The sequence below is a fragment of the Antedon mediterranea genome, chromosome 4 (genome assembly GCF_964355755.1).
Source record: "Antedon mediterranea chromosome 4, ecAntMedi1.1, whole genome shotgun sequence".
Classification (NCBI taxonomy): domain Eukaryota; kingdom Metazoa; phylum Echinodermata; class Crinoidea; order Comatulida; family Antedonidae; genus Antedon; species Antedon mediterranea.
This window is the reverse complement of record NC_092673.1, coordinates 28200190-28227673: the sequence shown is the minus strand read 5'-3', so window position 1 is coordinate 28227673 and position 27484 is coordinate 28200190. Positions and strand designations below refer to the sequence as shown.

General features: G+C 34.2%; 2 protein-coding genes, 1 long non-coding RNA gene and 2 other non-coding genes across 8 annotated transcripts; 4 read left to right on the top strand and 1 right to left on the bottom strand.

The window, feature by feature from the left end:
- The first annotated feature begins 232 nt into the window (after nucleotides 1–232).
- Nucleotides 233–6349, top strand: LOC140047135 (suppressor of SWI4 1 homolog). Its single transcript, XM_072091969.1, has 13 exons — nucleotides 233–336; nucleotides 668–835; nucleotides 1113–1214; nucleotides 1559–1609; nucleotides 1797–1967; nucleotides 2086–2162; nucleotides 3147–3254; nucleotides 3372–3495; nucleotides 3668–3746; nucleotides 4041–4095; nucleotides 4323–4462; nucleotides 4790–4882; nucleotides 5601–6349. The coding sequence occupies exons 1-13, from the start codon at nucleotides 322–324 to the stop codon at nucleotides 5813–5815; spliced, it is 1398 nt and encodes a 465-aa protein (XP_071948070.1). The 5' UTR covers nucleotides 233–321; the 3' UTR covers nucleotides 5816–6349.
- Nucleotides 6350–6367: 18 nt separating this feature from the next.
- On the bottom strand, nucleotides 6368–10682 carry LOC140047131 (endoplasmic reticulum chaperone BiP-like). Its single transcript, XM_072091964.1, has 7 exons — nucleotides 10569–10682; nucleotides 10100–10245; nucleotides 9348–9830; nucleotides 8633–9023; nucleotides 8268–8505; nucleotides 7850–8017; nucleotides 6368–7349 (listed from the first exon to the last, which is right to left on the bottom strand). The coding sequence occupies exons 2-7, from the start codon at nucleotides 10243–10245 to the stop codon at nucleotides 6775–6777; spliced, it is 2001 nt and encodes a 666-aa protein (XP_071948065.1). The 5' UTR covers nucleotides 10569–10682; the 3' UTR covers nucleotides 6368–6774.
- Nucleotides 10683–10919: 237 nt separating this feature from the next.
- On the top strand, nucleotides 10920–26487 carry LOC140047130 (uncharacterized). 4 transcript variants are annotated; one of them, XR_011844912.1, is made up of 19 exons: nucleotides 10920–10964; nucleotides 16215–16269; nucleotides 16681–16729; nucleotides 17675–17774; nucleotides 20588–20629; nucleotides 20931–20970; nucleotides 21185–21225; nucleotides 21526–21585; nucleotides 22018–22063; nucleotides 22280–22442; nucleotides 22757–22824; nucleotides 23108–23142; nucleotides 23565–23602; nucleotides 23971–24025; nucleotides 24310–24358; nucleotides 24654–24780; nucleotides 25530–25572; nucleotides 25762–25813; nucleotides 26058–26487. It is a non-coding gene; the product is annotated as an uncharacterized lncRNA (long non-coding RNA). The 4 variants fall into 4 exon arrangements; XR_011844911.1 differs by lacking the exon at nucleotides 17675–17774 and having other exon boundaries at nucleotides 23111–23142; XR_011844909.1 differs by lacking the exon at nucleotides 17675–17774.
- LOC140048157 (small nucleolar RNA snR60/Z15/Z230/Z193/J17) lies at nucleotides 16321–16402 on the top strand. Its single transcript, XR_011845063.1, has one exon. It is a non-coding gene; the product is annotated as a small nucleolar RNA snR60/Z15/Z230/Z193/J17 (small nucleolar RNA).
- Nucleotides 17084–17165, top strand: LOC140048158 (small nucleolar RNA snR60/Z15/Z230/Z193/J17). The gene has a single exon (XR_011845064.1). It is a non-coding gene; the product is annotated as a small nucleolar RNA snR60/Z15/Z230/Z193/J17 (small nucleolar RNA).
- Nucleotides 26488–27484: the final 997 nt, after the last annotated feature.

Genomic DNA, 27484 nt, shown 5'->3' with positions numbered 1-27484 from the left:
CTTTAGTGGTTGTACTCCCTATATATGATTGCATATTATTATTTTCACACTAAAGAAATTAAAAAATAAAGGTATTGTCTATTTTCTTTGTATACTATTACGGCCACTTTTTTTAAAATTTGTTTTTGCCGCAAATAAATTTTAGGCCCTAATGTTCTTCCATATTTTCTGCGAGTAGGATAAGCAGGTGTTACGTCATCAATAACATAACCTTTGCACCCAAAAAGTGAAAACTTAAAACACGCGACACGTGCTGCGCAGCCTTGTTGTTACTATTTATAATATTTACTTGTGATATTCTAGTTTGTAGGGTAAATAAGTATGGGGAAAAAGCAGGTAAACTTTATTAAAGTGTTAGTGAACGGAAATTTTTAATCTAAATAAGAATCTAGAGCTACGCTGGTGGCAGGCTAGTCTAGGCTAGCTAGAGAACTATATATATTGATTGTTCTCTTGTTGTCTCCAAGCCAAGCAAGCGGGCATACCTACCCAGAGGCCTAGGCCTAGTAGGTAATAAATCAGAGTCGTTTCGCCCATTTAACATTTCAAGTCTAGCCAAGTTGGGAGAGGGTTTAGATTTAATTTATTAGGTAGGCCTATAATGCTATATATTGAGTATTTTTGGATTAGATTTCCCTTTGATTGTTTCTAACCTCTTCTAATCCAGGGACGAAATAAGAAGAAATCCCGATTAATGAAAGCAACAAATCAAACAAACTTTGTAAGAGGTCCTCACACATTTGTTTTTCAACGTGGTACAGTTGGTAAAAATGTACAACAACTTGTACTGGACACTCGTCGAATCATGGAACCGTTTACATCTACTGGGTTGAGGGTTAGTGTGTAGCACAGTGCTTAATATGATTTTACTTTTTGATTATCTGACATGATTTTATGGACTACATTTCGTTGTGTGGGACACTTCATATACAACAATCAATTTTACAGTGGCCAGCTTTTTATAATTATTTAAGTTTATTTGATATTAAAAAGATATAAGATTAAGTACTTTTAATTTTTATTGCAACTTTGAAATAAATTTAAATGAAAAATAACATTGTAACAACTGTAAGTGTAATTGAATGAGGAAGAAAATATATGATTTATTTTAGGCACGGAAGAAAAATGTTCTAAAAGATTTTATCAGTGTTGCTGGACCACTGGGCGTTTCCCACCTGCTTACGTTTTCAAAAACACAAACTTCAGTAAACATGGTATGTATTCTATGACAGTATTTGTAAGTGAAATAACGTATACCCCCTCCCTAAAAACATCCTTTAGACCTTAAAGAGTTAACATCACAAACTGTAGCCACCAGTATGGTTAGTAAGGTTTACTTGTTCACAGGCTTTTGACAACCCAGTCGCTTGGACAGAGATTGTTTCCTGTTCTTGCAACCACATCACCACTTTATTTCTTGTTTCTACATCACTGCAAAAGACTAATTTTATACCCTTAACAATCTGCCTCTTCTAAAAGGTCAATAAAAATGATTTTACCATTTACAAATTAAATATTAAATCCATTAAAAGAATTAAACTAATTTGTCTTTTTACAGAGAGTCATTCGTCTTCCAAAAGGTCCAACTATTACATTCAGAGTACAACAGGTATTTGTCAGTTTTGGGTTTATTACTGTATAGTTTGAAATAAAGGCTGGGGTTGGATTATACTGAAGTCACTGGATTATTCTGAAGTCACTGGATTGTTCTCATCATATACAGTATTACTTTACTTTAATATTAATTCATAAAAAAACAAACAACAGTACACTCTATTCTGTTTATGTTTTCACAGTACTGCCTAATTCGTGATGTCGTCTCGCAACTAAAGCGGCCTAACATGTACGCCTCACAGTTTCAAAATCCCCCACTACTTGTTCTCAACAACTTCAATAAGGACGCCATGCACATGAAGCTCATGGCAACCATGTTTCAGAACATGTTCCCTTCAATTAATGTACACACGGTATGTATAACATTCTTGGAAATATTAATATAAAATGATATTCATCTTGTGCAATTATATTTTGTATAAATTTACAATTTTTAGAATGAGATTGATAGAATATTTGTTTTTAAAACAGGTGAAACTGAACAGAATTCGTAGATGTGTGCTTTTGAACTATGACCCAGAAACAAATATGATTGACTTGCGTCATTAGTAAGTACTGTTTTATACTTTATAATTTATTTATTTAATTTATTTATTATGTTTAATAAATAAATAGAACAAATATTATTTAAAACTAATTAACACATAATAAATACATAAGTAAATATGTCAGACAATTTGTATCTCCATTGAGATCCAGCCACTGACACCCACAGCATTGTCATTTTCTAGTGCTTATTTTATTTGTATCTCCATTGAGATTTAGCCACTGATACCCACAGCATTGTCATTTTTTCAGTGCTTATTTTATTTGTATCTCCATTGAGATTTAGCCACTGATACCCACAGCATTGTCATTTTTTCAGTGCTTATTTTATTTGTATCTCCATTGAGATCCAGCCACTGATACCCACAGCATTGTCATTTTGTCAGTGCTTATTTTATTTGTATCTCCATTGAGATTTAGCCACTGATACCCACAGCATTGTCATTGTTTCAGTGCTTATTTTATTTGTATCTCCATTGGGATCCAGGCACTGATACCCACAGCATTGTCATTTTCTAGTGCTTATTTTATTTGTATCTCCATTGAGATTTAGCCACTGATACCCACAGCATTGTCATTTTCTCAGTGCTTATTTTATTTGTATCTCCATTGAGATTTAGCCACTGATACCCACAGCATTGTCATTGTTTCAATGCTTATTTTATTTTGTATCTCCATTGAGATTTAAACACTGATACCCACAGCATTGTCATTTTTCATTGCTTATTTTATTTGTATCTCCATTGAGATTTAAACACTGATACCCACAACATTGTCATTTTTTCAGTGCTTATTTTATTTGTATCTCCATTGGGATCCAGGCACTGATACCCACAGCATTGTCATTGTTTCAGTGCTTATTTTATTTTGTATCTCCATTGAGATCCAACCACTGATACCCACAGCATTTTCATTTTTTCAGTCTTTGGATTTTTATACGATTTTGGATAATCTGCTAATATATTTTATATTTTTTTTATCAACAGTTCTATTAAAGTGGTTCCCGCCGGTATGAGTCGCAGTGTTAAGAAACTTTTAAAAACAAAAGTACCAAACTTGAGTAGGTATACTGACGTCAGTGAATACTTCACCAAGTAAGCTAGTTTCATTTATACTCAAGTCAATTATAAACAATAAAGAATTCATATTCCCTCGCCAGCATAAATAAGATAATTGTTAATAAGCATTTCTGATGTTTATCTGATTTACAGTGCTGGTGCTTTATCTGAAAGTGAGCCTGAACAAGATGGCCCCCACAATGAAATCAATCTCCCACAATCCATTGGTAGCCGTGGCAACATGGCAGCTGAGAAGAGTGCCATTAGACTTGTTGAGGTAAGTTGTCTGTCAAATTTTGATTTGTGACCAAGGTCAGGTCAAGTGATGTGTCTTGAACCTGGAAACCATCAAAACTGTCGAGGCGAGGAAACGCATGCCAATATCTACGCATGTGCACAATTAATTTAAAATAAAATAATTCTTCAATCCAATAATGTTTTGTTTTTAGATTGGTCCTCGTATTCAGTTCCAGCTTGTTAAGATTGAGGAAGGGGTTTGCAGTGGGGATATAATTTATCATCAATATGGTGAGTTAAAGGCTCTTTCATCTCGAGTCAATTTTCAACTCTTAATTTAGTACCCACTACAGGTGTGTTTTTGATTGAGTGTGCATTATTCACCAGCCTTGGGTACACACCCCTAACCATGGGATGGATCAAAATAATAAACAGCTTGTGATAATGTAATAAACCAAAAAGACAAACTGTGTTTTTATATAGCATGTTGACTGTTTACGCTATGGCTGTGCTGTACTAAAATGATTGTGTGCCTTTTATACAGTGGTCTAATGTTTTCTTTTATCTTTCATTTTTAAATTTCAGTCAAGAAATCAGAAGATGAAATTGCTGCGGCAAAGTTAGCACGAGAAAAGAAGACGTAAGTAAAGCTCTGTCTACACTATCAAACTAGTTTGACGAACAAGTGTGATGTGCCCAAATATGGTAGTGATATACCCAGACATGGTAGTGATATGATATCATCGGGTCCATATATGGGCAAATCACATTTTTGTCACATAAAGTTTAATGTATGCAATGTAGTCATGCTGTACAAACTTACAGTTGATGATAATTCTAGTTAAATAATAATTTGTTTAAATGTAGTTCAGCTAAAGAAAGAAGAAGAAACAAACAGAAGATGAATGTACTGAAAAAGAAAGAGTTAAAAGAAAAACATAAAGAGAAGTCACTTGAGGGAATGCAGATGAAAAATCAACAAGAGGAAAACATGGACAATGATGAATGTAAGTATAAGCTAAGACTGACCTAGGAAATTATGTTTACGAAGATTGACCTGGGAAATTTGTTTACAAAGACGAATCTCGGAAACTTTGTTTAAATTATCTCTACTGTATATCCACAAATGGCATATCCAGTATCACGGGTACATTCTTTAATACAGTAGCACATATGTATCACATGTGATGCCTGTATTATTAAGGTTTGGCTTATGGCCTATGATACAGCTCACATGTGACGTTTATGTGATACTGTATTAGAGAATTTGCCTGATACTGTACAGTACTGAGAATTGGCTTGACTTTATAGTACATTTATTTTACCTTTGACAGCTGAAGAAGTTTCAAAAGCAGTAAATGTTGATGACGAGGATGAAGATGATGCGGAGTATTACAGACAAGAGGTTGGAGAAGAGCCAGAGCAAGGTGAGAAGAACCGCCACAAACTAATAATAATTTGTTTGTCTTAAACATGTATGAAAACATACTCCTATATGAGCAAAGTTGTGTCTTGACCTTAACAGGTACCCATTTGTACACCTCTGATTCAAACCCACAATCTCACAAGTCCAACTAGATATTCATTCATTCATCAGTGGAAAATTACTTCCATTTATTGTCCGTTGCATATAAAATATAAGAATATTAAGAAATTATGTTTGCTCTGAGATATAAAAAAACATGAAAGAAATGAAAAACTAACAAAAATAATTACAAAGTGTCACATCACTCTTGTACGGTATACTGACGAGTATTCAGTGCCCGAATGACAGCTGGATAAAAGTTGTTATGATACCTTCTCTGCATAAAAATTACAAAACACGTCAGATGCAGTACTGAATTTGACCCTGAAACCCTGTCAATATTTTCTTTTCACTGTATATATACAATGAATTGTGAAATTAATGTGTTCGTTACATACTATTATTATTTAAATTAAACTTTATTCAATTAATCTGCTGTTTTCAAAAACTCAACAAGTTATAGAACCATTACCGTGCAGTAACTGAAACTGAATGGAATGCCATATGAAAATTTAAAAATAACAAAATGTCATGAATACACTCGGTCACATGCCCTTTTCTGTGCATTAAAACCATGCCATATTTAGTCAATATTTATTTAAAATTCATTTATTTTCTAGGATTGTTCCAAAAACGAACACAGTTGAAGAGAAAGAAACAGCATGAAAGTGAAGGGAATTTAAAACGATTCAAGGGACGCAAGAAAAAGAATGTTCCTGGAAGTCATCGAGATAAACGCACAATTGGAATAGCACGCCCTCCTACTCACAAAGCTAGTTTCAAAGTTAAAAAAAGTCGTTCTGCAAGCAAGTCATCTAGAAAAGGGCGTAGATAATAGAATTGTTTATGCATCTCATAAAGAAGCTATTAATAATAAATGTTCATTTGATTAAAGATGTATTGTCCTCTGAACACTAAAATTAGATTGATGAAATCATACTTTGAATGTGCCTCTTGGTAGTTTTATACCCTTTTCACATCTACAACTTGTAACCCGGTTTGCATAGTGTGAATAAAAATCACAATGACGAAACCATTTTTTCTTCCAAGATGTTCCGTGCATTGCCATGTTATTAAACGGACCTATTACTATCATAGTAAGCAAAGAACTGCTCTTTCCTTTTGAGATTTCTTATGGTTCGCGTCTGAAAACATGTATAGGGAGATCAAACCTGGTTACAAGTGGTAACAATTTATGCAGATGTGGAAAGTACAGTAACATTTACCCCGAAGCATGCTGTCTTCCAGACAATTTGAGCTTCCACACTTTGTTATAGTGCATATTATTATGCATTAAAATGGCCTATTTTAACTATATTATTTAGGGAAAAATAATTTAAACCATTTTATAAATAAAACTACAAAAAAAATACAAGTAAACAAATGATTCTTGTAAAATGTACACGCATTTTATTCTTTAATTTAAATTTGTACAAAACTGTAATTGCAGTTTGAGCAACCAGAGAAAGATCTAACAACATCATAACCAAATGGAATTGAAAAAGAAAAAATTAATAGAGAAATCAAAAACCATTTTTTTGGAGGCATTGGTGCCAAACAACATACATGGTACAGAGACCGTTTGGGATGCTAAAAAGGTCAATTCTTTTTGTGGGCCAGTAGATGTTACTTGGGCAATCATTAACGACAAGTCTTGAAATGGGGCAGCATTGAATTTAACTGGAATGGTACGCAACAGAAATACTGCATAGAACACATCAATTTGCCCCATCAAGTATTAACAACCCATATTTAATATAATAATTTAATTTCTTCCCTAATTAATAAAATTTCTCAAAGTTCGTCATGCTCCTCATCATCATCTCCTCCTTCACCCTCCTCTGGTGGAGCGCCCCCAGCACCTTCATATAATTTACTAATAATTGGTGTTGCTATATCTTCTAATTCTTTTTTATGGGTTTCAAAATCTTCTTTTTCTGCATCTTGATTGGCATCTAACCATTCAATTTGCTCATCAATTGCTTTTTCTAATGTTTCTTTTTGCTCTTCCGTTAATTTACCTCCTAATTTTTCTTCATCATTAATTTGATTTTTAAGTGAATATGTATAACTTTCTAATTCATTTCTAGCATCTACTTTTTCTTTTAATAGTTTATCTTCATCCGCATATTTTTCAGCATCGTTTATCATTCTTTCTATATCCTCTGGCGACAATCTGTTTTGATCGTTGTTGATTGTGATTTGTTCCTTGCTTCCGGTTCCCTTGTCTTCTGCCGATACTTTGAGAATACCGTTCACGTCGATTTCAAAGCTAACCTCGATCTGTGGAACACCACGTGGAGCTGGTGGGATTCCATTCAAGTCAAATTTACCAAGAAGATGGTTATCCTTTGTCATTGGTCGTTCACCTAAAAGAAAGTTTCAATATTTATTCGGCATTGAATTGAAATATTTTATTTATACTGCGACCTCTTCAGTCAAAAAGTGGTCTCCCAGAGGGCCAATGTTATGATTAGTAGCTGTGGTGTACTCCTTAGCAAGCACAATCATGCCAGGAGCAAACAGTTAATAGGCATAGGCCTAAACAGAATTAACTGATCTTGTTGGCTTGTAGGTTGTGCTCATTAGGGTGGATAGGTGCTTGGTTAAAGCAAGCAAGTAATCACAAGTGATAGTTTGGACGATTTATTGCATCCTGATTGGTCAATACTAAACAAGCACCATAATCTGCTTGTAGGCATCATGTTATACATAAAATAAAAATAACAGTGGGTGCCATGTGTTCAAATTTCTTTCAAGAGTACTTTTGTTATTAAATATTAACTTTACGACACATGCTTTAAATTTAACTGGTATTGTCCCTCTCGAATTGTCAAAATAAATTAAATATTAATAAAATGACAAGTACCTTCAAAAACTTGAATGGTGACAGTAGGTTGGTTATCTGCTGCGGTTGAGAAGATTTGTGATTTTTTAGTTGGAATGACTGTGTTTCTGGGAATAAGTTTGGTCATGACGCCACCAACGGTCTCGATACCCATAGTCAGAGGATTGACATCGAGAAGTACAAGATCAGCTAAAATAAAAGAAAGTAATTTTAATAAATAGCAATATGATTCAAAATTATTATTGGTCCACTTTAAAATGGAAATTTTCATTTGCTTGACATAATTAAGACAATAAAACAAAGAAAAATACATCAAATTGCAAAAGGCAATGTTAAAATACTATTTATAGGCCTATGTTCAAATAGTGTTTGAAAAAACCTATATGTTTTTAGCTAAGGCTTTTAGCCAAACATTACGATTACTTAATTATTATCTTACCAGTATCATCTTCACCACTCAAGACACCAGCCTGTACAGCAGCACCATATGCAACTGCTTCATCTGGGTTGATTCCTCTTGATGGTTCCTTGCCGTTAAAGTGCTCTTTCACCAGTTGTTGTACTTTTGGGATACGTGTGGATCCACCAACAAGAACAATCTCGTGAATTTCCTTCTTTGCTAGTCCAGAATCATCTACTACTTGGTTGACAGGCTTCATTGTGGATTTGAAAAGATCCTAAGGTAAGAAAAATTGGTAAATTACGTTTCATTGTGAAGTATAAATGAAGTGAAATGTACAAATTGAATTCAACAATCAATTACTCAAATCTTTGACATAATTGTAAAAAGATAAAATGAATTACCATGTTCAATTCTTCAAATCGGGCACGGGTAAGAACCTCAGAAAAGTCTTCGCCATCGTAGAAAGATTCAATCTCAACTCTGGCTTGATGTTGGGAACTGAGCGCCCTCTTTGCTTTCTCAACTTCACGTCTAAGTTTCTGCACGGCACGGTTGTCTTTGCGGATGTCCTTTCCTTTTTTCTTCTTGTACAGTTTGATGAAATGATCCATTACACGTTGATCGAAATCTTCACCTCCGAGATGAGTGTCTCCGTTTGTTGATACGACCTCAAAGACACCATTGTCGATGGTTAGAATTGATACGTCGAAGGTTCCACCACCAAGATCAAATACCAGGATGTTCTTTTCGCCTTCCTTCTTGTCAAGACCGTAAGCAATAGCAGCGGCAGTTCTAAAAAGAAACGCACATATAATTAATAACTTATATTATTATTTAAAAACAATGTACAAATATTGACCTTTTGACCCGAATTGGTTATTGCTACAGGGTGTGGGTTTAAATCATAGTACCAGTATTTTTGTTTGGTTTGTATCATTCAATTATTATTCTCAATGTTAATGTGTGGAAAATTGAGTGGATTGTTGTTTGAATGCATTTTACTATAAATAGTGGACTGATGGTAGCTCTTGTTTTGCGTTTCATTTTGCTTCACTACACTGGAGAGAATGTTCCATGTGGACAGTAAGGGGTGGTATTTGGGCGTGATGCACTTACGGTTCGTTGATGATCCTCATCACATTCAGACCAGCAATCACGCCAGCATCTTTTGTAGCCTGTCTTTGGGCATCATTGAAGTAAGCAGGTACAGTAACCACAGCATTAGTGACCGTCTTGCCAAGATAAGCTTCTGCAGTTTCCTTCATTTTACCCAACACCATGGCGCTAATCTCCTCAGCTGCGAAAGTTTTCCTCACGCCGTTACCGATATCTACTTCAATATGTGGCTTTGCGTTCTTCTCTTTCACTTTGAAAGGGAAGTATTGAAGATCTTTCTGAACGGTTCTGTCGCTCCAGGCACGGCCAATCAGACGTTTGACATCAAAGATTGTGTTTTCAGGGTTTGTCGTCAACTGATTCTTGGCGGCATCTCCAATTAGACGTTCACCCTCGGCGGTGAAGGCTACGTATGATGGAGTGATTCGGTTACCTTGATCATTGGCAATTATCTCAACACGCCCATTCTTGAATACACCAACTCTGTTAAAACATACAAAATACTTGATTAACAATCTTTGTCCCTAGACTGATCTTCGTTTCAACTATTTTGTTATTACACAATTGTATATGTATTATTGCGTAATAAAACTCAATATGCTTGGTCCGTCGCAATATATTGTCCATTGATTTTTAAAGAGCAAGATGTGTAATATTAATAGTATTAGTAATAACTAATATATGATGCTGTCTTGGTTTGGTCAGTAATATGTCTAATGATTAAAAACTTTAATATTATATCAACCACTTACACAGAATACGTTGTTCCTAAATCAATTCCAATGACTGTTCCCAGTTTCTTTTCATCTTTATCCTCGGCTTCCTCATCATCAGCTCGTACCCATGTACAATTCAGTATAAATGCCAACAGGCAAAAGTACAACAGTTTTTTCATCATCTAAATTAATTTATTAAAATAAAACCAACACAATATATTAAACAATCTTCAAAAACCTATTTCTAACAACAAAAACAGTATTCTATTCTAGCTAAGTTAGTACAGTAGTTTGACAATACAGACTATATGTATTATTAGGCCCAGAGTATATCGCCGGTACACACCCGCCGGTGTGTGTGATCCACACCACACACATGGTAGTTTGAGTAGTTTAGAAGATGCAGAAACATGAAAAAAGCCTAGGCCTAGCCATCCTAGTTCAGTTATCGCTCGTCATAAATACTTTTTTATTGAATTTAATTACAATAACTAACAACACATACCTTATTTATTGCTGAATAAATTATTAATATTGGCTAGGCTCTGCTCATCAACCAGTCTCATCAGCGGATTGAAATACTTTGACATCCGTTTGGGGATGCTTATGTTTTTACACGATATAAGGCCTAGCGTGTCTTTTTCTGATTGGCTCAACTGGCTATTTGTGGCTACCTCTGATTGGTCAAATCTTTATTACACGTAATGTTACCATTTCTGTACGTGTCCTTTTTCCTTTTTACCCGGTTTCTGTAGTCTTGTTTGTCCAGAAACAATTGCGCCCTCTATTATAGCCTGGACATGGTAGACTAATGATCAAAGACCGCATGGTAAGTATTTCCTCTCCAATTGATTTCCTTTTCTCAACAACTCTCATTTGAGTAACACGTGTACTAGAGAAGGTGAGAAGACTGATGTAATAATTAACTATTTTGGGTTGTTATTGATTAATATAGTTTGCAAATAAATGTATTATTATAAAGCATGCAATATTATTTCATTATATAATGTTTTTAAGGTAAAAATAGAGTCGAAATTGTAGCCTAGTTTTCGCGAGGTGGTGAGTGAGTGAACTAAAAAAAGCAGGCGCGGCTGAGCAACAATCCGTTGAAGTTAGGTCACGTGTGATAGTCTACCATCTTATAGTGTTACAGCCTAGGTAATAGGAAGGGTGAATGACCGTCCATCGGCCTACCCTAGCCGAAATATCGACGATGATTTCTATAGAGAGTGAGCAAGCAGTTTATTTTGATAACTTTACGATATTGACAAATTTATATTCCTTTTTTTTTGGGGCGCTCATAATTTTGATGTTAACTCTGCCTTTTTTAGAAGACATGTTAATTTTATCATGGATTAAAGAATAGAAGGATATGCATCGACGTGAGATCAAGGGTTCCTTGACTCTCGCCGACAGACTGCGGACCGCCCACAATGTTACAGTTTAATTAACCGCATGGTAACAACGAAACGGTCGCGTGCCTAATATATTGTTTACTGCACATGTGCAACGACATTTAACCTTGTTGGCTACGCTTCTTTCGCGCGTTCTTTGGTTGCATGATGTTTGTAGATGGTCAACTATTGACTATGTTGGTTTCTGCCGCGATTGATCTACGCTAATGATTTTTTTATGATGATTAAAGTAGCATTTTATGACCTGTAGTAGCCCTACATCTGAGACAATAACTATTAGTTGTCTCATTTGTTGTAAAATTACAAGAATGCTAGCCTAGCTAGGCCTTGTACTAACTAGGCTAAACTGGGCTAGTAAACCCTATGATTTGCCGACATTGATACTGCCTAGGTAGGCCTAGGCTAATCTTAAATACTCACCGTTGTCTTACTTCTTGTGTGAATAATAATAGGTAGGCCTACTTCGTTTGTTCGTGATCAAGTTTGCCCTGCGTGTACTTTTCAAAACGACCGCTAGGTAACGAATCGCAACTATACATAGCCAGCCAATCCCGGATCAGGGATCGCTGTTTTCATTCAATTAGGCCCGGTGATGTGGATGACATAACCACTAGCCAATCACCAGGCACTACAGTTTAAATATAATCACATCGATAATTAAGGAGATTTATGAAGAAACCACTGCTTAGCCATATATTAAAAAACACGATTGGTGTATGTCTGAACACCGGCCACGCTAACAACATACATGGTCAAATGCATAATTTAATATTCTATAGATTAACGCAATTTTTAATGACAGAAGATGGCAGGCAAATAATGATAATTCAAATATAAAAATTGCATATTTTATTAATATTACCAACTACTTAAAATTACCAGTCGTAAGAAAGTGAACTTTTCGTAGTCCGATTGTGATGAAACTAAAACAGAATTATTCAGCAATATATGTTTGTTATCAATTAATCATCGACGCAGACATGTCAATAGAACATTCAGACTGCGCATACGATTTCTACATGGTTACGTTTTGGTCTCAAAAAATGTAACAGTTGATTCGCAGCGTTTTACAGAGGGCCGCGGTTAGAGACACGGAGTTCAATGAACGTGTTTGTTTGATTGGCAGCAGTGCTTTAGTATAGGCAAGCGCGTTGTAAAATCGTTTGATGTCACCGTCGATGCATATCCTTCTATTCTTTAATCCATGATTTTATCAAATATTTTTTGATGTGTTAATAAAGAATTGAATTATATTTATAGACATGTGTATCAATTTTATCATTCTATTTATAGGTGCGGCAGGGCCAGTATAATTTTTGTGTGAATGCATTTTTCCGCTGCATTTTTTTATGAGACTCAATTAGTAACATTGGTTTTGATTTTTTTGCTGGGTACCTATCTATACTTTATACATTATTCAGAGGTCCCAACTTGGAAAAGTCCATTCGCAGGAGATTTTGTCGTGAACCACATTCAATTCGTCGAGGCGTCGAAAAAAAGTCAACGCGCGGGAAATCGAAAATCAACCACGCGTGTCATTTACGTCTCTTAATTAACTAAATATGTTACATATACAGTATATACAATATTTACACATAAGTTGGCTTAAATTTTACATAGGTTTATCCATCCGTATTTTTACATTCTTATTTTTTTTATGGACACACCCTCAGTACAAAGAATTTTAAAAGTATATACTGTATTTTAAATAAAATCCAGTATATAAAATAATTTAACTTAATTACATAGGCCTAATGTACAATATTTACACAATAGTATTGCCCAATAGAATTTACTCATTTTTTTTAGGCACGGGCCTAGCCTTGGGCTTCTACTTCTCTAGGCCCTAGCTAGCTACCATTTTAAAACCCCAAAACAATCGAAATAACTATTCCGAATCCGTCTTATGCTACATTACGCGAGTTAACATTATTTCAGATGAAAAACATTGAGTTTTATATTGTTTTATTCATACGTAACTACAGTGGCATTAAAGATGTAACATTAAAATGTAGGCCGTTTATGAGCTACTTCGCCGATTTCTTATTGCTGGGAAATTCCCCACCAGCGACATCGATCGAGGAGTAGGCCTAGGCTAGATGCCTAGCGTGCATGCCGGAACGGGTGGATTTATATAAATAACAAGTTTGAACAAAAGAGCTTACGACAATCTTAGGTAAATTTTTATTAAATGTAGGCCTACTTGCTTGGCGAATCCATGCCTTTTAAATCATTTAACATGTTCGTATTATCGGATCGTACAGTAAAACCAAATAAAACACCGCCTCAACAACCTCGTGCGATGTGCGATCTGTTGTTCTTTGCAGCGGATCAACATTGGTAGAGTCCATTAATTATGAGGGTGTTAAAAAATGTAATAACTATTAAAAACGTGTCTCAACCACTGTGTAATCAAAGCGTTTATTTAGTTAAAACTTGGATCCTCCCAAAATTGATAATCGCGTATTCCGGTTACCACGTGCTTGATTCACGGTTGGTTGCACGCTTCTTTTTTTTCAACGTCCGGCGTGTAGTACCGTGCATGTTTATATTATTGTTACGGTTTAACAAAGGCAGTGCATACAAATAAAAACACAATATAGACCACGGAGACTGCATGAATAGACATTGTTTCAACATCCTGCCTCACTTTTGTCTGGTTATTGACTTGTTGACCTGGGCGTAACCGTAAATCAATTTGTCCAAAAATATGGGGAAATTTGAAAATGCAGTAGAAAACGTCGAGATAGCGGTAGCGCGGTAGATGGGTACTAAAAGCGGTAGCGGTAGACTTGGGACCCCTGCATTATTACTAGGAAGAGGCCTAATATGTAGTACAGTAGAACCTTCATTTTACGTACGGTACGGGACCGAAAGGCGTACGTAAAACAAGGGATTCGTAAAATCAAGGTTGACCTTAAATTGACCCCAAATGCGTAGAGATCGTAGCTAGCCGTATTTGCCTACTTCTGTACAGTATGCAGGCTGAGGTGGTCACTAGCTAGGCCTAGGCTATTCAGGCTATAAAGTGTAAAATATAATTGTTTTCTATCAATAAAAACAGTCGCTGCTTTAGGGGGAATGCACGTGCGTAGCTTGTCACACACACAGCAGAATTCCTCACACAGCCATGATTGTGGCTTTGTGTGCTTTGTTGTTAAATTGCGCCCTCAATGTAAGAAAATGATGACGTCATCGGTCATTTTAAGCGTACGTAAAATCGAGGGTACGTAAAACACAGGTTCTACTGTAATGTAATTTATGAATTCATAGTAAAAAAAAATAACTGGCTAGAATTTAATACTAGGGTTACCGAGAGTTGACTCCATTGTTATTGCCACGATTCAACTCCGCGTACGTTACCATGCGCGCTATGTCATTGACGCGATTATTGTCCATTGGTAAACACATTTTTATGTAGTAGTATTCTGAAAATAATTGAACTGTAAACATAATTCTTTTGAGTATTTATTTATATCATTCCATAAGATCAACTATTTTTTATCTTCTACATTCAACCAAACATGTAAAAAATGTGGTTAAAATATCATACTGTCTACCGCGTACGACCATACGCGGTAGATTAGGTCCAGTGACCTAACCCTATTCAACCTTGTTTTTGTAGTTGAGCCTCTCATGACCTGGGATTCCTACGCCAAGATAATATAGTTCTACATGCCATGTGCTTTTATATTTATTACAAGTGTTAAAAAACGTTTTTTTCTCGATATGAAGCCTTTATTATTCAAAATCACACATACCATAAAGGTCTATTTTTGAAATAAAATTGTGAAAATTACGCGAGGCTCAACTACAAAACCACCATTTTGTGATATGTCATCGTAAGCCAATCAAAGCTGAGATTTCCCGCGATCGGCAGAGCTCACGGTTGAATGATTTTGGATTCTGGCTATTTGATTGGTGGACGCGAATCACCCACAGCGGAATGTTTTCTCTCGCGTGTACTGCAAAGTCACATGGTCGGTCTGTACTGATCGTTACTACACAAATTTAGAGCAATGAATTTGTACGAATTCCGTTAAATAAACAACTTTATATATTTTGTAAACATTTAATAATATATTTTATTGATATTTCCAATGTTGATATATAAAATAAATTGCTATAAAACGTAATTATATGTAATTATTTTAGTGAAAAACGGTGTGGTTCATACAATTGTCGACTGAGGGCGCAATTTGTTTACAACGTTCGTGGCCAAAAACGATCATTTTCGGCGATGTTTTAGACCCTATATTTCGAAAACTACAAGTCAGATTTTCGTAATTCTTTCTTTATTGGAATATTGAAACAAAATACTAACATATAATGTTTAAATTGGTTGAAAAATAACAACTTTAAATTTTGCATCGTTATCCCTATTAATACATACATTTCACTCCGGCTGTACTTCACCCCCTACCCCTGTATCAAATTAACCTTTCCCTTATAGTGTAGAAAGTCTGTAGTATACATAAATACAGTGATTTACTTGAATAGGTTTTGGTATTTAATTGCCCAATATCGATTGTGTATGTAATAATTATCACATGTGTCTTCCATGTTTGTTTATAGCGAGTGTATGGTTTTGTGATGATTTTTTTTAAACCCGATATTAAATGAAGGAAATATTATTAGCTCTATCTGAAAACCATATTATTATCTGTAGAATCTACACTACAATAATCATTCCCAAACAAATATTGGTATTTTCTAAATTTAATATATTTCTTTAGAATTGAGCGACTTTTAATCTGTGAACTGAATTTGTTATTGAAATTGAAAAATAAGGTAAATTTCAATTTTTGTAATATAAAGAATTTTAATTAAAAAAATTGATTTAGTGTTGCTATGATGCTCGCATAGTTCAGCTGATTATCATGACGATCTTGCCATAGGATTTCGCCCCTATCTGAGCAACACTTAAATTGTTTATTGCAATCCCAAGGCTATACTTCATTTAATACATAAATATAGCATATGAAGCTCTGTCTACACTATCGAAGTAGTTTGACAAAACGTGTGATGTGCCCAAATATGGTAGTGATAGGACATCATGTTCATAGTATACGGGCACATCACATTTTTTTGTCGCATAAAGTTTGATAGTGTAGATAGAGCTTATGGCTCAATAAATGCAGGTTCGTTTCTACTGTTGTCAATATTTTGCTGTATAATTGTGGCTTATTTGATTGTTTTCAGGTTTGGTGTTGTCAAATAAAAACAAAAAATGTTGCAAGTTCAGATTACAGTAAGTAGTTATTATTGATTGTATTGCAACATACTGTAAAGATATTTAGCTTCATTTGCTGAAAATAGTATTTTTCTACGTTAAATTTATAGTTTTTTCTTGAGAAAATTCCTTAAAAACATTGTGAGCAAACTGTGAATTGAATGTTTAAATGTTATCATTCTTTAAAAAAGCTGTGATATAATAAATGGGGTCATTACTTTACAAAGAATTTTACAATTAAAACTAACTTGTCTCGATCAGACATGACATTTAAGCCCTTGTTTCACCTGATGGTACATCTCTGATTATACCATATACACAATTTTTATTAAATTTAAAGCATGACATAACTTGTGTAATTATTTTGTAATACGTGTTGCTATGATGCTCGCATAGTTCAGCTGAATACCATGACGATCTTGCCATAGGATTTCGCCCCTATCTGAGCAACACAAATGCCAAACAATATTACAGGGTAGGTTTGCAGTGAAACATTTGATTTTCGCGCCGCGGCTCTAGCCAGCTATGTCCCAGGAGGACACATTCATTAATAAGCTGTTTCATAGCGGTAGCTTTAGTATCTAAGGCTGACAGTTTTGTGAATTTGGAAACTCGACTATAATTTATAGGTAGCTGCTGGACCCAAAAAACGTCTGGGAGAAGAGAGTCTATATGAAAGCCTTTGCTGATAATACAGTATTATTGAGATGTAGACGGAAATCTGTAAAATCTTGATCAATAAATAATAACTTCGTTTTTGCTGTCAACCAGGCTGGTATTATAATAAGTCACTGTCAAATAATCATTCTATAATGGTCAAAACTTTATTTTGGCTCTGTCAACATAAAGGAAGGTATTTACAATGACTTTCTTTGACTGTCAATCTAGGCCAATGTTATAATAATACGCCGTCAGATATTAAATCATTGAAACAGTCCTCGTAAATTTTTTGTTGGTTATCAGATGCCGTGGGGGGTCCAATCAATTATTCAGAAGGTGAACAATCAGTCTAGCAGCAGCAGATTATTAGGAACGCCTGCTCCATTAATTAATCCAGAAAAAGGTTTGTACATTATCTATTTGTTTATTAGCCTTCTCCTAACACAATTGTATTTTCTTTAAAAAAAAGGTTTTATAAGTGGTTTCAACATTTATGATAGTAATGTCACAGATCTGTGTCTGGACTCAAGTTCATAGACCTACTAGTTATATTATTCATATTAACTGATACTTAATCTTCATTTACCGTAAAGTTCAGTTTTAATGAAATATATAATATAAATTGGCTTCGTAACAATTAATTAGTTTTGAAAAGGTTAGTTTTTTGGTGATAGGTAAAAATGACATGTAACTTCGTAATCAATTTATTTTTTTTGTATAAAGGCCCAATTACACTATGACGATAACGACGGACGATAAATATATAGCATGCATTTTTTTTACATAAACCAAAAGAAATTAGAAAGGTTTTCGTTCTAGACCTATAGGATAATCATTTATGCTGTCTTTGATAAAAATAATGTTTTTCAAATTCCAATCAAATGACGTCATGATAAATAAAAACAATATAATCGCTGTATTGTCACGATATTATTGGTCTTACTAATCATGACGTCATTTGATTGGACGTGTGAAAATATAATTTTCATCAAAGGAATTGTTTATATTTCTTTTGGTTTATGTATTAAAAATGCACATTTGTCTATTTATCGTTGATCGTTATCGTCCTAGTGTATGGGCCTTATGCTGTAAATGTTCAATTAATTGATCATTCCGATTTTATTAGTTGGACTCTTGCACAGTTGCTGTCTAATCGTTGTTGTGTAATATCATTTCGAACCATATTAAAATCATAAAGAGATTCATATTCCTTAACATGTGGCTGTGCATGGAAGTCTGGTCTACACAAACTCGGCCCCGGGCCTGAAAGTGTTGGTGAATTCATAATTATACTTAATATTATATTTATATATATATATATATATATATATCATTATATTATTATACAATTGAAAGCAAAACCCGTTGAATCTCAAATCATTAGGACTAGAAATTTGGCTTATCAATCAAATAAATACTTTCGTTCAAAATGAAACTCCAACCTCTCTAATCAAAAGATTGAACTCGAAAACGGACCGTTTTTTTTTTAATTGGGTATGTTGAAACATTTCAATATTCATTTAAAAAAGTACATTATTATGGTATTGATCAGTGGCTATAGAGGCGTAAAAACCCTCGGTCAATATCATGTAAAATGCACTGTGGAAGGGTCATTATTAAGACTGCAAAATTGGGCTTATCAACAAATAAATACTTTCGTTCAAAATGTAAAATCAAGGCTGAAAAATTGGGCTTATCAGCAACAAAATATTTTATTATTAGACGCGATAACATCTCAAGGATAATCAGTATAATTATTAATATAGCCACTGTTACTAGTTTTATTCTACATGCTAAAGTAAATAAAAATCCACTAGAAAACAAACAAGTCTGAATGTTATGCTTATTAGCCATGTTATGTTTGTTACTGTAGGCCTATGATTGTTTGCAATGTCCACATATTATTTCCGTGGGCATATCCATAGTGTATCACTCACAAAAAAGACGTGTGAGGTTCTTTCTTTAGATTTTGAAGAATGATTTGTGTTACAGGTTGACACAAGAGTCAAATGCTCAAGATATCGGCTAACGCCATGGGACCCTTGGCTTATCAATGAATAATAAATACAGTACTACTTTCGTTCAATTGAAATCGGAATCTGACCGTTTCATTAAATTGGGTTTGATTAGGCCTAAACATATAATAATTTATTAAAAAGGTACAATAAAAACAAATGCATCAGAGGCGTAAAGAACCCACGGTCAATATCATGTAAAATGTATATGGTATAAGCACTGTGGAAGGGGTCATTATTATTAAACTGGAAAATTCGGCTTATCAACAAATAAATACTTTCGTTTAAAATGTAAAATAAAACTGCACAATTGGGCTTATCAACAAATAAAATCCTTTTTTTTTTCAAAATGTAAAATTAAGACTGGAAAATTGGGCTTATAAACAAATAAATACTTTTTTTAAAAATGTAAAATTAAGACTGGAAAATTGGGCTTATAAACAAATAAATACTTCCGTTCAAAATGTAAGAAAACATTTTTTAAATATAATCCTTAAGCTCTGTCTATACTATCAAACTAAATATGATGTCATATCACTACGATAATCGGGCATATCACTACCATATTTGGGCACATCACACTTTTTTTGTTAAACTAGTTGGGACAGTGTAGACACAGAACTATGTGATCGAAACATAAGTCGGAATTGGACTGACGCGATTGATTTAATTGGGTATTTTTATTAATGTAATGATTCATTAAAAACTATAATACCGATACGCGTTTGGTATTGATCAATGGTGCAAAAAACCCTGAGAAATAATGTTATAACGCGATTTGGTGATAGCTTAGCAATAATACAACCCATATACTATTATTATAAATACCTATTACAAATCCATTCATATAACTTTTCATCGCGAACCGAAAATGTATAAATGTTATTCTACAGACAGTAATTATATATTCAAAAGCCATATTATTATTATTATCAATACCTAAATGCGATAGTAATAACCACATACATTATTCCCAATACAAATTTGTGCGTTTAATTCTACAGTAGAAAGAAACGACTGTGCTGACAGGCCAATGACATAAATCACAAGTAAAGTCCCAATTGTTCACTTGCGTTTTGATTGGCCGACCTATTATATTAGATTAATGAAGACTGTTCTTACAACAACTGTCCAGTCAAAAAGTTACGCGGCGTTTTTTGTAAGAAATATTTCTTGTTAATTATTTTATTTCATTTTTTAGGCACTAAATATGATACTTGGCAAGATATTATTGAGAAGAAAAGTAAGTTATATTTTGTTTATCATTTCATTTATTTTGCCAAAACACATTAATACAAAACAAGACAAAATAGCTAGATTGCGCCAAGGAGTGGCAAAAGATTCCAATAGCTTCTATCACCGATTAGGCGTGCCACTCAAGTTTAATTTTTTGCAAGTGATGATTGAAGACTAAATTGTCTGATGGACAGTGACTGACCCACGACTTCAACTAGGGCGATCTGATGCAAAAAAATTGAAAGTTGATAGTTGCTTTACATTTTAAATTTGTCATTGTGTTTATAATTATTTTTTTTATTTTGTAGGACTTGAGATGTTGTAGCATGATATGGCCATTGAAATGAGGTAAATGTTCTAGTTTTGTATGCAAGCTTTTACTTTTTTGACAATTTTTAATTTTTACAAAGATTTGTCGAGGAAGAAAACATTGCTACTTTTGACTGTCGTATGATAGTACCCTACCACCAAGATCTCGGAGGCAAATCAATAAATAAAATGTATTTAGTAAAAATGTCATTTAAAAATAAAAATTAAGCTTTTGAAATCTAAATTTTTGTAGGTTTACTAAATTGCAGAATGGATGTTCTATGAAGGAAGTATGTAAGTAAAATGGATATTTTTGTGTTTTTTCTGGTATATATGTTGTGTCCCGATTCTAGAGTCACTGTCGTTGATACATACGTACATGAAACGACCGGTGCTTAAAGTCTCGGACAATAAACCTCAGTCTTTCCATATTCGCTGATGGCAGATATCCGCTGCTTTTCAGGCACCCGGTTCGACACAATTTGTACTAAATATATCTGGATTGAATGTTTTGAACGTACATAATCTTCATTTAAAAGATTTATTGTCGGTTTCTCATAAACTTTTTGTTAAAATGCACCGTTTCATTATTAGATGATGCCTACATTAAATGTGTTGGAACATGCACAGCAACAATTCATGCACTTAAAATAAGTAAGTTAAATACATTGACATACACTTAAAACTTTACCGATTCTAGAGTCACTGTCGTTGATACGAACGTACATGAAACGACCGGTGCTTAAAGTCTCGGACATTAAACCCTAGTCTTTCCATATTCGCTGATAGCAGATTTCCGCTGCTTTTCAGGCACCCGGTTCGACACAATTTTATTTCCTTCATTTTGTAATTAATCTAACAAAAAGATGTATTTGATTAGTTACTCACAAATTTCTTGCAGTTAGCTATTCCCATGAAATAAATAGCATGTAGTTGGGATGAACTAGATTTGTTGATTATATGCACAGCCTATTTCTCCCCTTCTAATGAATATATATGCCTATAAACTATGTTCTGTATTTTTGTAAGCATTTTGTTCCTGTTGAATGACATAGTTGAATTGTTTCGGTTTTATATAAATTTCAGGAAGTCTCACTAAGGAGTAAGACGGACATTGCAATCGCACCAAGTGGTAAGAATAATTTATTTTAATTATTATTTTAATTTATTTTTAAAGATTATATTGTTGCAAATGATGACATCAGAAAGTCATGAGTAACATGATTAAACTAACTTTGGATCGATAGGACTGATGCAACTGAAAATTATATATGTTTGATTATATGTATCTGTGTAAGTATTGCTGACTATTTTTTGATTCAATTTGTTTTTGGAAATTTTTTCATAGTGAAATGAAAATTGCTGTCTGTCATTGCGTGAAGTTTGAGGAAAAATTATGAACCTAAACGCAACTTGCTGGTTGTATCTGATGGCGGAATTTTGCATACATTTTTGGTGGCACTGCTTCGTGGCAACAAGTCTGCTTTCTCAAGATTGTCTTTTGATAATGGGTAAGGATGCAATAAATTAATATTATAATTTGCAAGTGATGATTGAAGACTAAATTGTCTGATGGACAGTGACTGACCCACGACTTCAACTAGGGCGATCTGATGCAAATTCATTTTATCAATAGCATATCATGGAAAAATTTTGTTTATCAATATTGCTAATCAAACTGATTTTTGAGTTGAGAAACATAATTTTGTATTGTATTTTTTTCTACACAATTTTAGAAATGTGTAGCAATAAGTTTGTTTTGTATATCTTTTTGCTATGCTACACTGGCGAAATTATTTCCTGAATATGAAAATTATTATTCTAGAAACATCGAGATGGTGTCCGACGGGGGATAGTTTCACCAAGTGCAAATTTGGATACTGCCACAATTTGGTAAGTAAATAATCTCGTTTCAATAGGACCCTTTTCCTTCCAAAATATGTTGATTGTTGAAAGAGATGCTGTTTCACACTGCTTCTACAGCAGGATAGTTACAGAAATTTCTTTAAAGATCATTAGATTTTGCCATAAATGATGACACTAGATAGGGACAAACGATTTACAATGATTATAACAACCAATAGTAGTAGACCTGATGTGGCAAATCTGTATTCAGCTGATCCATAGAAAAACGTTCTTTTCATATTTTATTAATCTGTATTATTTCTTATTTTAGCAGAAACGGCTGGTGTCCAATATATACCATATAAGGTAAAGCACATTCTAGAATAACGAATCAAACTATGTTATCACAATGTCCTAGTTAAGCACTGATTACCTTTATCATACAAAGGCCAATTTACACAGATAAGCGTTAACCGTAATACTAAAATAGAATCTGTTATTCCTTATAATCATTTACACACAACGCAGACTGGATAGGCGGTTTATGCTCGGGTTAGATGCACATTCTCTGTGGGGCAAGGTACGCTGCTCGTCTGTGTAACTTGGCCTTAAAGGTGTGTTGTGATCATTTTTACAAAGATATGCCGAGGAAGAAAACATTGCTACTTTTGACTGTTGTGTGATAGTACCCTACCACCAAGATCTCGGAGGCAAATCAAACCATTAAAAAAAATAGATTTTTTAACAATTTAAACAAAGAAAATGAAGGATTTTTCATTTCTCTACAGAACAATGGGAAATTGGTACGACTGAGCTATCCATAAAGGTACGTTTTAAATATTGATTTAAGATTTCCACGCCTAAGATAAAGTATTCCTAGTGGTGAAACAATAGGCCTTTAAACAATGAAATGTTCATTCTACAATTGCCTATAGAATATACCTGTTATGATGACTCAAGAATCGCTGCTAGGGATTTTATATGTGACCATCTTTACTTAGTCTGAGCAGGTACTTGCTGTTGTGCCCATGTATGGACATGATAATGTCATATCACCAGCTCCCATATTTGGGCATATCATTACCCTATTTGGGCACATCGCACTTTTTTTTCAAACTGGTTTGATAGTCTAGACAGAGCTTTAGGCCAATACAATATTAATAACCTGTATAATTAACAAAATTATTTTTTCAGATTGACTAGATACTGAATATATCTACATGTTGGTTTAGAAACTAATTGTTACCATGTAAGTAAACTAACTTTAATCAGTTATGTTAATTGCATCGATGATGATTTTGTATCAGAGTGATCCACTAAATGATATCTTATGATTTCTCTTCTGAATCTGAGATGAAAAGTTGTTTTTCTTTTGTTCCTGTCTATGTAAATCTATGCTTACAAAATGTAAGTTGGTAGAAGTAATCTGCATTTAGCTAGCTTGTTCGGTTTCCTTTTGTATTGATAATATTTCCAGTAGTACCAAATTTACATAATTAATTGATATTGACAAAACATCCACATGTTTTACAGATTTGTGATGTTATTGGTTGGCACGGTGTAACCACCATCTTTGAGCCAGGTTAGTATACATGCTTATCTCCATTAAGGTAATAGGTCAATGTAGTTTCTTGTAAACTCACCAATGATGAACAATCTGAGTGATCCAGATGAAAGGAATGATTACATGTATCTTGCAACCTGAGGTGAATCACTATGTGATGTGCCCATATATGGACACGATGATGTCATATCACTACCATATTTGGGCATATCACTACCATATTTGGGCATGTCAAAACTGGTTTGATAGTGTAGACACGTGTATCTGAAACATTTCAACACAATCTGTACCAAGCATTCTTTTTTTGTTTCAGATGAACAAGCATTTATTGGTACGATAGAAAAGCTCTCGATTGCACCGGAACGACACTGAGAACAGTCCCGCTCCGATCTGACCAGCAATAGACAGCTTTTCTGTCAGCTGACGTACAAACTTGTCCGGTATTAACTGCCTCATTCTTTCATTTCATACTCTGCCATTCACTCTGCCTTTTTCTTGTTTACATCTGGCCAGCTGATTCCAGAATGCATGAGTCATAGTTACTTTATTATATTGCTGAAAGAGCAGTCCATCTTTTACAACATCAATCTTGTATGGGATCACATGAACAGCCTTCAGCATAGTCATTTTCTATAATCATTAATCCATCGTTCGAAATCAATGTATCATTTCGACCACCGTGATTTCAATTTTGATGCAATTCAGTCCTGTTTTATTCCAACAAGCACTCTTTGGCAATGCCCTATGCCTCCCAGCCCCGGGGCCATGTTGAACCCTTCATCCAAAGCTAAATCAGCTTACAATCAGCTTATAATTTATTTCCACAGTTAGTAACCTTTGCACCAACATTTTGAAAGAAGTTCTGTAGCAGCACTTCTTTTTAAAAAGGGGCTTACTTTAGCAATAAAAAAAAACCAGGGTTATTATCCTTGTTGCCAATGTTTATAACTTTTTTAACCTGGAGTTGCCATTTAATTTATGTGTTGATAATGATTTGTGTCTTCAAATGATGACTATGTGAGGAATCTCACTGAATTATAAATGAAGATTTTAAGTAGTGGACTGATGCAGACACAAGTCAAATAGATTTCTTTATTAGGATTGAGAATAACTTATCCTTTTAGCTCATTGTATGGTTTGTGATGTAAATAAAAACAATTCAGTAATATTGTATTTGGATTTTTTTCAGATAGGTGTACGATACTGTTGGCTGTTCACCTGCATTGTTTAAGGTAATAACTTGCATTGATGCGTTTGCCCTTTGACCAATGATGCAAAACTAATTCTGCCATCAAGAGTAATTCGATGATAGCAACATTCCGTTCACTGAGGTCAATCAACTCTTAAAGCAGACCAGATTTGATTGATAACGTAGATCGATAAAATATATTATTAAATAATCTTATCCATTTTCTTTCCAGAGCTTAAAAACCATGTTTATTTCCAGGACTTAAAAAAAAAGAAATTGTGGTGGCAAGTATTTTCTATATCTTTTATTCTATTTTAACAGTGGTTTAATTAATTAGTAAATTTAGTGTAGATCAAATTGTTATATCCGAAATGCTTGTTCTGTTGCAGAAAGACATTTGATGAGAACATTTAACTCTCTCGCTGAAATTTGTTGAAGAGAACGCTTAGTTCTGATGTCTTAGAATACTACTACTATATATAAAACCATAAAATAACGAGAAGTTAATATTTTTATTTTATTTTACAGACTCGTAGAAAGCTGCTGTTTGTGTTGTGGGGATGGCTACTCCAGATATATTATCCGCAGTGTTGTATATTCAAATAAATATGAAAACAAGAACCTTCCTTGTATAAATATGAAAACACATATGATAGCTTGTAATGTAGTAGAATAATACTGCAAGCCTAATGCATAAATAAACCTGCACCAATGTGACATATAGAGGCCTACATAATGTTGGCGCCACCCACCCCACGTTCAAGATACAAGCACCAGCATTCCATTTGCATTGTTTATTCCCTTTTTCCATGCTATTCCTGACGCATTGAAATAAAACAGCCGACAAGCACTCTTAGGCAATGCCTTTTTGTCACTCCCAGCCCCGGGGCCATGTTGAAGCCTTCACGTGGCGCCACTGTTGAATTTGTCAATTTTGAAATAAAAAATGTAAAAAAGAGACTGTATTTTGATTGTAGTTTGTAATATTTTTGTGTTGCTCTTGTTTAGAAGTGTCACTTTTATCTGGTCAACCACAAGGAGTTCAAGCGAGAATTGCAGTACTGTATTGCTAGATCTATATAATTCTTCCATTCCTAGTGATTTGAGAATTTTTCACGAGTTGAAAAATTGAGTCAGCCTTGTTCGATCGACAACAAATACAAAACACACGGGAAGTTTGTTTTCAAACGTGATCAGTCGACGTTACGTGGCAAACATTCTCAAAATGTTTGCAGAAACCCTTTTCCATGAGATAGGACTAACTGACCAATGTATGTATAAAAGCTGTACAGCATGTGTATGTAGCACACTGTAGACAAATTACACGCTCTGTGTAAATGGTTTCCGCTTGTCTGTAAATTAGCCTTTACACTGTGTTACATAACAATTTGTAAAGCTCTGTCTACGCTATCCAACATTATAGGGGGAAACATTTGGGCACATCACTTTTTTGTCAAGACTGAGCTTTAGTGTGTACAAAAACATAATGCTTAATATAGAATTTAATAACTACTGTATTATTAGTAGTCTGGGCTCCAGACGGAGTTTTGTCTTAATATTAGTAAAAATATAAATATTTTTGCACATAATGGCGTTTCATACGTGTATTACTTGAGTTTGGATACTCCGTCTGGGGAAACACGCACAAGTCACGTGGTTTGACACCAAGAATTCTTGGTGCATACGATTATCCAGTTAAGAGCCATTGTCTGTAAAAATAAAAGATTTGGTGGCAGATGTAAAAAAATGGATTTCTCTCAAATTTTTACCATGAATAGACATTTCACTAAAAAGCATATCTACATCATTCATTTGAATTTTTAGCCTCCGTTGCCATGACAACGGTCAATTATCCAAATTTTGATGTTTTTGCCATTTTTCACAGATTTTCTATAGTGAAAAAGTACAAACTTGTATACTTATTTTAACCAAAAATACTTACAGTATACAGTTTT

Coding starts and splice junctions, on each gene's coding strand:
- LOC140047135 (XM_072091969.1), top strand. Junction 1,968..2,085: donor CTTCAATTAATGTACACACG/GTATGTATAACA, acceptor TTTTTAAAACAG/GTGAAACTGAACAGAATTCG. Junction 4,096..4,322: donor TTAGCACGAGAAAAGAAGAC/GTAAGTAAAGCT, acceptor GTTTAAATGTAG/TTCAGCTAAAGAAAGAAGAA.
- LOC140047131 (XM_072091964.1), bottom strand. CDS start 10,245: ATGATGAAAAAACTGTTGTACTTTTGCCTGTTGGCATTTATACTGAAT. Junction 9,831..10,099: donor TTAGGAACAACGTATTCTGT/GTAAGTGGTTGA, acceptor ATGTTTTAACAG/AGTTGGTGTATTCAAGAATG. Junction 7,350..7,849: donor CACCATTCAAGTTTTTGAAG/GTACTTGTCATT, acceptor ACTTTCTTTTAG/GTGAACGACCAATGACAAAG.